This window comes from Heterocephalus glaber, unplaced genomic scaffold (genome assembly GCF_053883595.1).
Source record: "Heterocephalus glaber isolate CG9 unplaced genomic scaffold, H.glaber_assembly_v1.0 deba00001608, whole genome shotgun sequence".
Classification (NCBI taxonomy): domain Eukaryota; kingdom Metazoa; phylum Chordata; class Mammalia; order Rodentia; family Bathyergidae; genus Heterocephalus; species Heterocephalus glaber.
This window is the reverse complement of record NW_028258379.1, coordinates 31,147,819-31,158,826: the sequence shown is the minus strand read 5'-3', so window position 1 is coordinate 31,158,826 and position 11,008 is coordinate 31,147,819. Positions and strand designations below refer to the sequence as shown.

At 56.6% G+C, this 11,008-nt stretch overlaps 1 protein-coding gene across 1 annotated transcript; it reads left to right on the top strand.

The window, feature by feature from the left end:
* The first annotated feature begins 422 nt into the window (after positions 1-422).
* Positions 423-5,676, top strand: Ccdc197 (coiled-coil domain containing 197). Its single transcript, XM_087195226.1, is given in 6 exon segments — positions 423-1,220; positions 2,510-2,592; positions 4,206-4,384; positions 5,476-5,501; positions 5,503-5,618; positions 5,621-5,676. Coding segments are annotated over 6 exon segments (567 nt in total). The 5' UTR covers positions 423-1,113.
* The last annotated feature ends 5,332 nt before the right edge of the window (positions 5,677-11,008 follow it).

Genomic DNA, 11,008 nt, shown 5'->3' with positions numbered 1-11,008 from the left:
CCCTGCCTCAGAAGAGCTGGGCCAGGCATGGCCTTGGAGCACCTCAGGACCTGCTTGGGTGACTCCCCAACTCTGGAAGTCTTCCTCTGTGTAAGGCAAAGGTGGGGCAGAAGCCTGGGGCAGCGGGACTGGGCTGGGCCAGGCTAGACCCAGAGCACAAGGCGCCCAGCAGAGCTTCCTGGCCCCTGGGCTGCTCTGGATCTTGCTTGCTCTTGCACCAGGGCTGGGGGAGGGTGGGGTGGGTCACTGAGAGTTCCCTCTGGAGCACAGTTGCTCAGCAACAGGCCTGGTGTCATCCTCGCTCTGCTCAATCCTACCCTGGCTTTACCTCCACCCATTCCCCAAAGCCACCTCTGCCAGCATTATGACATCACAGCCCGACTGTGGCTTTGTGCTTGCAGCAGTGAGTGAGTCAACAGGGCCCCTTCCTCCTCCTGCGTAGGAACCTGTGTCCAGTGCTAGGGTTGGGCAGGCTGATGAGGGGACACAGCTCTCCTCACGGCCCCACTCTCTCACTCTGCTTCCTCATACACTGGATCTGGCTCAGCAGACGGCCAAGGAAGGAAGGCCCTGCCAAGGGACAGGGGCCTAGGAACCGAGCTGTGGGGCTGTGATAGAACCCTTGTTAGCTAGACCCAGCTTGGCCATGAACTTGCTCATTGTCTCTGTCCAGCTCCAGCCCAGCTCTCGAGGCCCTGTGTGAGCCCAGGGCTCACAGTAGGTGGGAGGTGAGTGAACAGAGTGTGATGACCCCATGGCTCCTTCCAGGATGTTGCTGGAAGCCCCCCAGCATCTTGGTGCCTGGGAACTTAAATTTAGGGGTGATGGGCTGTACCGCTTCTGGGGTGTTGAGGATGCTGGGTGCATCTCAAAGGCTCTGAGCTGTGGAATCAATGAACCTCAAGTCCAAATCAGTCCTGCTCTGTGGCCTTGAGCTGGTCATAGCTGTTCTGAGCCTCTGCTTCCTTTGCTCTGAGGTGGGATCCCCAGCCCAGCTTCTGAGGGCTACGAGAGGATCCTGAGAGGAAGCCACCTCTGCAATCGTCCTGTTTGGTCCACCTGCCTCTTGCCCTGTGCACCCACCTTCAGCGTGGCCTGGGGCCGTGAGGATCAATGCTCCTGGCCATGGACGCAGGCCAGAAAGCTGGCCTGAATGACCCTGACGACAAGGACAGGGACCTAGAGATGCTCTTGCACCAACTCTGCCATCTGCAGGCCAGGTACAAGCTGTCCCAGCCCTGCTGTACCCTGCCTCAGCCTTTACCCCAGTGCTACCCACGTGACTGGGATGGAACAAAACTGCCTTGAGAGGAGCCCAGGCCAAAGAGAGTAGAGCAGAGGGGTGCTCTGCCTGAAAGAAAGTCCAGGCCATGGGGTGGCTGTGGGGACAGGCAAGAGGCACGGCCATCGTCCTTTGGCCCCAGCTCACCTTTGACCCCACAGCGGGGGCCGCTCCTAGGCCCACTGGGGCTGTGTCCCCTCATCAGGGAGGAGGGCCGGTGGGTGGCTGTCCCTATGCCCCATCAGCAGGGTGCCTCTGAGGTCAGTCTGCATTTCTGCTGCCCTGGCTAAGTGGAGACCCTGGGTCCTCACCTCACTTGGAAGGGACTTAAATTACTGGCCACCTATAAAAGTCTGAAGCTGGTGCAGAAGGGGGTGTGTAGCTTTATGAAGCAAGGTCCAGCCCTGTCATCAGGACCTCAGGGGGCTTCTGATCCCAGGAAGGGCAGCGCTGCTTGGCCCATACCCCCTAGGCACTTTAGAGAAAGACCATTTGTTCCTGCATTTTTCAGGCTTATAGGCTAAGAACGCAGGGCCCAGAGTGGCAGAGTGGCTTGCTCTGGGTCACTCGGCAGGCGCTCAGAGATCCCAGCCTAGCCCCTGTTGGCAGTCAGAGCGTGGGTGGGCAGGCTGAGGTCAGGCCACTGCCCCCTTCCCTTTGCCCCTGAGCTCTGACCTTGACTGGGCCCAGCGCAGGCAGCCTACCAGGCACGGGGATTCCTTGTCCTGAGTCAAGCTGGGGCTGGGTGGGGCCCGACCTCAGGCTGAGCCTCACCTCACGATGTGTTGAGCACCCATGTGTTCCTGCCCGCTGTGGGAGGGTCTCACACTCCCCAAGCACAGGCTGACAACCACGCACGGACAAGAGAAGCACCTGGCTTCAGTCACCAGCTGGGAGGGGTGGTCGGCCTGCTAGCTGGCCTCAGCCACCACCTGTCCCACCTCGGGAAGGACACTGAGGACTCTGACACCGAGAGGACCTGGTCTCCACTCTCTCCGTTTCCCCCTTTGCTGCCTGACCACCGGAAGTCATTTGACCTGTATGTGGCTCCGTTTGCTGCACAGGAAGGCAGGGTGGGGGGCTCCTCAGTCAGTGGCCATCTGATAGGCAGTAAGTGGCCGGCTCAGTGCAAACCTGAGCAGGAGGTCCATGGAGGGGAGTCGAGGCTGGGGCCATGCAGGAGCAGGGGCCACCGTGCCTCGTTCTCAGCATGTCTCGGCTCCACAGGCAGAGGAAGCTGAAGAGAGAGCTGGAGAGGCACCAGCTGTCTGCAGGCTATCTGATGAAGGTCCTCAAGAGACTCCCCAAAGGTACATGGCTCGGAAAAGCCAGTCCCCTCCATGCTGGAACACAGCATGTGACCGCACTGAGCTCCAGTGCCTGTCTGAAGCCTGGCAACGAGCAGAAGTGACAGCACTGTGGCTAAGAAGGACACAGGTGCCCAAGGCAAGCTGCCTGGTCCCTACCCCACCTACCCTAACAACCCTGTGTCTCTGGGGGTCCTCAGGGTCTTGATTTCTCTCTCCATAAATGAGCACAGTAGCTGTGGGGGCTGCATAAACTGACCCATCCTTGTGAGCACAGGGCATCGTGCCTGGCGTTTAGCACCAGGTAAACATCAGCCACGATGATGATCGCAGCCACCTCTGTATTTGCAGGGTCAACCAACCTGGGATCAAAAATAAGCAAAAATCCCGCATCTGTACAGAATAGACTTTTTTTCTTCAACACCACCTTGATATTGCGTTAGGCACTGTAAATTGTGGAGAGGTGTTTAAAGTACGAGGGAAGTTATATAGGCTCTCTGCAAACTCTCCACCACTTTATAGAGGGGCCTGAGCCTCCTTGGGCTGTGGAGTCTGAGGCTTGGGGGTCCCTGGGGCCATGCCCACCCATACTAAGGAACAAGTGTGTTTTGCTTGTCTTTGGTATTGTGGTTGGTTTTGCTATTGTTAAATAAACACTAAAACTGGTGTTTTGTTTTGTTTGTCTTGTCATAATTTGTGTCAAAGTTGGCTGTTAAAAGTGCATCCAGCTTATCAGAAAAGTGAAAGAGAGACAAAAATGCGTATTTATTATCATCTTTATTAGTTCAGTATCGTGATAATAGAAATAATTATTCCCACTTATTAATGTGCTAAGGTCTTCAGCAAATTTTTTTTTTACATGCTTCTAAGCTTTGGGTTACTGTGTTACCTGGGCTCAGAGAGGATAAGGAACTTGTCCAAGGTTGCCCAGCCAGGAGGCAGTGGGGCTGGGTCTCAACAGCTGGTCTAGCTGACCTTGTAGCCATGGTGCTCGGTGCTACAAAGATGGTACTGCTGCCACGGGGCTATGGGAGCCTCAACTGTGTCCTAGAGGTCAGGAGAGGCTTTGAAGTGAGCCTGGCAAAGGGAAGGGCATTGCAGGAGAGGGAAGAGCACCCTGCTTGGCTGGTGTGTCAGGGTGGGCACATGCGCTGGAGCTGGCAGGGGTGCTGGGAGAGGCATCTGGGGTAGACCTTGAGTGCTGAGCCAAGGGAGAGCAGAGGACCCCAGCCAATGTGAGGCTTGAAGTAACCCAGCATCCTTAGCTTCCTGGTTTGGAACCTTCCTGACTCAGCTGTTCCTCCCTATTTGACCCATCCAGGGTGGTCACCAGCTACACTCTTCCCTGGGCTCGAGTCTGCTGCTGCCCTGGGGCATCTCCTGCCTCACCTGCAGCCTAGGTCCAGAATCCGAGCTCTCAGCTGAGTGGCTGCCAGAGCCCTTTTCTATGTTCTGGCTTCTCCTGGGGTGGGGATGAGGTGCGGGCACTGTCCTGGAGTCAGTGGGCAGGGTTATCTGCCCCTCAACCCTGGGCTCTGGCAGGAATTCCCAGCTGCAGCATCGCCTGCCTAGGAGCACTCAGTGCCAGCCCACCCACCGAAGCCTGGTCCCCATAGGCTGCAGTGACTTGGAGGAGCCGGAGGCGGCCCGGCTGGAGGCCCTGGTGCGGCACTGCGGGAAGCTCCTGGTGGTCGGCAGGGACGCCCAGCAGCACCTGGATGCCTTCTCCCAGATGAGCCAGGCTGTGCACTGGGGACTGGAGTCCCTGGAGGATGAACATCAGGCTCTCGTGCCGGTGAGACCGGTCCCCCGGCTCAGACCGCTGGGGACCCAGGCCCCTTTCCTCTGCACTCAGGAGAGCCTGCAGCAGGGGGTAGTCTGGGTAGAAGGTTACTCCTGATCCTGTCCTGTCCTGTGTCCTCTCTCTCTCCCTCCCGGGCTGACTCTCTTTGTGCACAGTGGAAAAGCCAAGAGTTCTGGATTCAGAAAGATGGAGGCTCTGGTCCCTGCTTGGTTACTGACCAGCAGTGAGAGGAATCTGTGCCCTCTCTGAGCCTCAGTTTCCTCATCTGTGAAATAGCCACAACACATCTGAGCTATTAGTGTTCTTGTGAGACACCAAATAACTGTCTCACCGGTGGGCGTGTGGCACACACCTGTAACCCCAGCTCCTCAGGAGGCCGAGGCAGGAGGATCACAAGTTCTGGGCTAGTCTGGGCAATGTAGTGAGACCCTGCCTCAACATGAAATAAAAAGGGCTAGGGCTCAGTGGGAGGAAGCTTCTCTTGCATGGGCAAAGCACGGGGTTGAATCCCCACAACTGCAAAACACAAAGAAGCAGCAAACTGTCACGATGAATGCTCAGAAATCCCATAATGCATAGAACTTTTGTGAGGTACACATTCCACGTGGAGGGACAGGACCTGCCAGCAAAAGCCTGGAATCCAGAGGACTGCTGTCACCGCACCAGGACCATTGCATGATGTTTGGAGAGTTGCTGCCCCCTAGTGGTGAGGCTGCAAAACTACCCCACTCCGCAGCTTTTTCCCTTTGGACAAGAACCAGGTCGATGCCTGGGCTGGGTCCCTTGAGAAGCAGTTTAGAAGCTCATGGCCTTTAAATCTGCAGTACCCGAGGCAGGTGCTTTTATCCCCAGGGCTTGGAGGACTGAGAGATGAGTGAGGTGACCGTGCAGTGGAGGCAGGACCCTGTTCTTCCTGAAAGCTTTGATGTCCCTCAGGGCGATGAGCTGCTTCCCAGGGGAAGAAACACCATCAAACCTTGGCCTGCATCTCCTGTAACTCACCAGGGGCCCGAAAATGAGCAAATTGAGACTCAGCATCCAGGGCCCGAAGCATGGTCAGGTGAGAGACGTTTCCTCCCCAGGCATTTATACTGGACAAGATAGAGACTGAGGATGATCTTGCTGCTCATGGGACCCAGGGTGCGCTGGGGTGAAGACAACCTCGAGGACAAGAGCCTGCGAAGGTACCCTAGGCCCTTCAGGAAGTGGCCAAAGAGCCGAGTCACCACCCTAGGACCCCTTTTCCCAGTGGCCGGGCTTCAGAGAGCTCCAGCCTGTCCTGATGGCCCCGCCTTCCAGGCCAAGGCATCAGAACCCTGGTGGCTCCCTACCTGCTTTGCCTCCTCCTCTTGTCACTACGGAGGGGGCAGAGGGCAGCCCGGGGCAGTGAGAGGGCAGGTGCAGGGCCATGCTAGGGTGGGCAGGGCTCAAGGTGAGGCTGCCTGGAGGGGCTGGGCAGAAGAGGGGCAGGAAGCCCCAGGTTGGCATCTGCTCACAGGGGAGCCAGGGCTGCATTCCCACCAGTCACTGGGGGCCCAGGATGGAGGCACCGTTGGGGCCCCTGCGAGCTTGAAGTAAAGGCGCTCTCAGGAGCCCTGGCAAAGCCCTCCCTGGGTGATTTCCTCCCTGTCAGATTGGGTGAGAGGAAGTCTGAGGAGCCCAGCCCCTGCCTGACATTTCTAAGTCAAGGTTGGGGACATTTGAAAATCATCCCACAGCCACTAGCAAACAAGGACCCAGAATAATCCGGTGACTTATGTAGGTGAAGACTTCAAGGTAAGAGCGGCTGAAGAGCTGCAAACAGCGGTGAGCCAGCAAATTACCTCTTAAAGGTGTGGGGGTGAATGCTTGTAATACCAGCAGGTGAGAGGCTGATGCAGGAGGACTGCTGCTGTTGAGGCCAGCCTGGGTTACATCGTGAGTTCAAGGCCAGCCTGGAATACATAGCAAGACCCTGTGTCCAAAAGCAAAGGACCTGATGTAGCTTAGTACTAAGGCCCTGGGTTCAATTCCCAGTGCTGACCCAAAAAAGTGCTGATATTCAGTCAACAAACACTGGGGTGGACTCCATTCCAAGTGCTGCTGGAAGGCAGAGGCAGAAGGAGCAAAGGAGGTGTGTGAAATGGGAACTGGCCACTGAATTAATCAGGGTACTCAAACATGATAAAGGAAGCCGAGTGTGGGCAGGTCTTGCTAGTATTTTGTTTTTTGTTTTGTTTTTGGTACCGGGGATCGAACTCCAGTCCTTGCACTTGCAAAGCAGGTGGGCGAAACCACTGAGCTAAATCCCTGGCCCAAGGTCTTGCTAGTATTTTAAAGAGGGAACCAAGGAGGCACCACCGATCTGAGTTTCTGGTGTCTTAGGTCTGTGGAGAAGTCTTGAAGCTGAGCAGGAGCTTTGGGCTTTGCCTCTAACTCCCCACCTGCCTGGGGCCGGTGCGGGTCAGGTACTCAGTGCTGGATGAATGGAAGCATGGGAGTGAATAAGGGAGGTTTCTGACGGGGGCTCTGAAGGGTCACCTTCCTGCTGGATGCCAGAGGCCTGGCCCTCAAGGTGTTGTCCCCATAACCCAAGCGCCAGGAAGCACTAGTTTCCTAGCCTCCATTTACAGGAGGAAGCCAAAGCCCCGTGAAGCCAGTGGCTTGACCAGGTCTCACAGCCATGGAGAGGTTGGGTTGGGATGAGAATGTGGGTGTAGGAGCCCCGAACTGAACACCGTCCCGTTAAAGACCCTGGTGAAGAAAGGGTACAGCATACTGGATGCCTGGAGGCAGTGTCCTGGCTTGCATTCGGGTCTGGGTGGCAGCTCTGCAGGTGGAGGCAGAGGGCATGGGCTCCTGCGGGTCCCCAGTACTCGAAGTCTGGGGACCCACATCAGTGACACCGACTGAGGGCCTGGGAGGAAGCCAGGGGCTGAGCTGGGCTTCACCCTCCAGGAGGAAGGGACCTTCAAGGACGACAGGCCACGTACACTGCGGGGACACCAGCTGTACCCTGAGCCCACCTGCCTGTTGTGGTCATGGCTTAGTTGTCTGGACTTTTATCGCCCTGCCTTGAATTCTCAAAGGTTTATCTTAACCACATAGCCTAGCACCCAGGTGCAGCCTGGCACAGAACAGGCCCTCTGTAAATGTGTGCTGGGTTAGCACGTGGTTACAAGCTCAGAGTAAATGATGAATGAATGAATGAATGAAAGTCTTAAGCAAAGGAGTAAATCTCTAAGTGGAAATTTTAAGGAAAGTAGAGGAGCCACAAGTGAGAGACATTTGGTAGAGGGCACGGAAGACTCTTGGCCAGCACTTGACCCTTGGTCACCCAAATCCCATGCACAAGTGGGAGAAACACTTGGGGCCACACCACCTCCCAGAATGAGGTGCTCCCCAGCAGCCCCGAAGATGAGCCCTGCAATGCCAGCCACGAGTTCGGGTTCGTGCATTGTCCAGGGAATCACTGGGGGGAAGAGCTCCCTGTGTCATGGGAGCAGGGGCTCAGGACCCAGGCAGAGTGTGGTGCTGGCTCCTGGGAGCAAGCAGTCCTCATTCTGGGACCCAAGAGGTCCTTTCCAGCCCCTCGGGTGGGATGGGAGGGGGCAGAATAACCGGCTAGGCCCGAGATGCAGTTGCAAACGTGTGTGTGCGTAGAGCTAAGTTTCTGTGGGGGACCAGATCATCCACAGGGCCTGGATGGATTATCAGCCACTTGGGAATGGATTTGGGAAGATCTGACTCGAACTAAGGTCTCATGATATCTGTAAGATTGACAGGTAGGGACCTGGTCTGGCGGGTACATGCCTATAATCCTGGCACTTGGGAGGCTGGGGCAGTATCGTAAGCTCAAGCTCCACTGGGACGATTGAGGGAGATTCTGTCTCAAAAACAACAAAACAACAAAAAGTAAAACAGAATTGGCAGATAGGCTGGGCCTACTCTCGTTTTTTTCTTTTTCTTTCTTCCCTTCGAAGAGAGTAGTGTAGTGCATTTGGAAAGGTTTCCAGAAGTTGATTTAAGAGCATAACACAATTTGAATCTTGCAGTCGTGTCCTGCACTGGAGATGGTGGAGGGAGGGGGGCTGCCCTGGGGTGGTTTATTCCTGCACTGATGGGTCTTAATTTTCCCATTTCCTTCGATCTCACCTGAGAAATGATCTAGGTAAGACACTGCCACTTGGAAGATGAACACTTTTCAGTTCGGCAGCTAATGGTAAAAAGGCTGAGGGTCAGACAGCCACTCTGAGAGGAGCGAGGGCTCCAAGTCTGCTTGGGAGAAGCAAGGCCTTTCAAGGGCAGCTGAAACTGATGCCCTGCTCAGAGAGGCACAGAAATTTGCTCAAGGTTGCACGGTAAAAGGTGGCAGATCCCAATTCCAGCTGCTAGTCTTTGATGAAATAGATGATCCGGGAAGTGCTCTTTGTTTCTGCTGCTTTCATTTCCCCCCAGGGACCCTGGCTGCGGTGCGCACACCTCACCGCCTCCGTTATCTGCCAACATAGCCGCATTAGAAGAAGGCCCACTCCACCGCAGCTTCCCATGTTCTGCTCCCCAGGCCCAGGAGGGTTTCTAGGGGTCGCAGAGCCTGGCATGTTCTGCCTTTCCCGCTCCGAGAGCTGGTATTCAGCACCTCGCTGGCACTGGCTCCGCCCAGGCTGAGACTGCGCTGTCTTGGTGCCCGGCCCCCCCTGGTGGTCAGGTGGGTCCCGTGCGGCACCCTGGGCCACTCCACGCCCAGTTGGCTTCTCCATCTCTGGCCCCCACCCTAGCCCTAATTCATCTCTGGCCTGGACCTCAGCTGTAGCCTCCTTCCTCTCAACCAACTGTCACAGCAGCCAGACACATCCCTCAAGATGTCATGTTCACCCTCCTTCCAGCCCCTCCCATGGCTCCCTGTTGCCCTTCAATCAAACCCCTTCCCAGTGTCTGTGGGATCTAGCCCTGGCCACCTCGCAGCCTGACCTGAAGCTGTCATCCCCTTCTTTCTTGTGCCGTAGGAGACCGGCCCCTCCCAGGTCCCACTGTTTTGTCACTTAGCCTTTGCTTGCTTCTGCTCATTCATTCAGCGCATTTTTATGAGCATCTCCTATGTGCCAGGTACTGAGCTAGATACTTGGGTGCTGGGTGACCTAGCCCTTGGCCTCTTGGGGCTGATGCCAAATAGGAGGAAAGGACACAGGCAGCAGTTCTGAATTGTGAGAAATGCTAAATGGGAAGTGGCGAAGTGCTAGGAGCAAGGCCACTGGGGTGGGGACAGGGCAGAGGACAAGTGAGACCTCCTGAGATGCATTCTGCAGGCCTCGGCTCACACGTCACCTCTCTGACAGCCACCCCCCTGCCAGGAGCCAGGGCCTCAGTGTCCACCCACAGCACCCTGTCCTCTTCCAGCCCAGCACTCGCCACACTTTGCATTTAGACTTTGATTTGTGCAACGGGAGGGTGCTGCAGCACATCCACGCTACCTCTGTGGGAGCTTGGGAAAGAAACTGGAGCTGCTTCCTCTGACAGTCACGGGAGATGTGGTCTCATAAACCCACTGCACAGAGGGGGAAACTGAGGCCAACAGCAAGGGAGGCTGCATTAGTGACCCTGCACTGTACCATGAGGTGGCCAGAGGTGAGCAAGAAGAGTGACCACATCTCATTTCCTGCTTGGAGGCACCTGGCCAAGTCAGCCAGGCCCCAGCTCAGACTCCCTCCACAGTGCTGGGACTGAAGTCCCCTAAAGGCTTGGCCAGGGGACAATGGGCTTCCCAGGTCACATGTGGTGCTGTGGGCAGGGCCACCTCGGGCCTCGCTTGGGTCTGAGCTCCCTGAGGGTCTCCCCCAGCTCTGCCTGGGGTTCTGCTCACTTCGTGGCCAGTGACAGAGCCAGAGAGGCCAAGCAGGACAGAGCCACCAGCATTTGGTGACCAGATCTCAGAAGTGATGTGCTGTCACTTGGCTGCATTACCAATGAGGCATGTGCCCCTCTGATGAGGGGAGACCTTAAAGTAGGGTCCTTTCCCTGTCGGGCTTCTCAGGGCCAAGCAGGATACCGAGGTTGAGTGTCAACAGCGCCAGCTTCATCCAGGGCCCAAACACGGAGAAGCGGGAGCCCAGCCCGCCGTGGCCCAGCAGTCAGGGGAGAATGCTCACCCGGGAAAGGGCTGGTGTTTTCCAGGAACCCGGCCTGCCTGGCTTCTCTCCTGATATGGGCCTTCCTGGTTGCTACCACGCGGAAGGTTAACCGTCAGGGGTCTGGTTTGTCATTCACATGGAAATCAGATGCTAAGGAAGTGTGGGGTCTACGGGAGCTGTGTGGGCCACCTGCACATGGCCCGGGTTGGCGCCAGCGTCCAGGCTTCCTGTTAAAGATAAGCACGCCTAGGGCCTAGCGCGGTGGGCACAGCAGGTTATCACGGCAGGCTGTGTAGATACTGAACCGGGTGACAGCTGTCCCCTGTTGGTTAGAAGCAGGTCCCTGGATCCAGCTCACCCTCCAGGGCTTGGCATAGCAGGAGGAGGGTCTCTGAAATGCCCAAGGGCCAGGATGCCCCTGGATGCCTTCAGGAGCTGGGCCCTGCTTCCACCACAGAGAAGCCCGGGTGGGACTGGGACAGGCACCTCTGCTGTCCTTGGATAGATG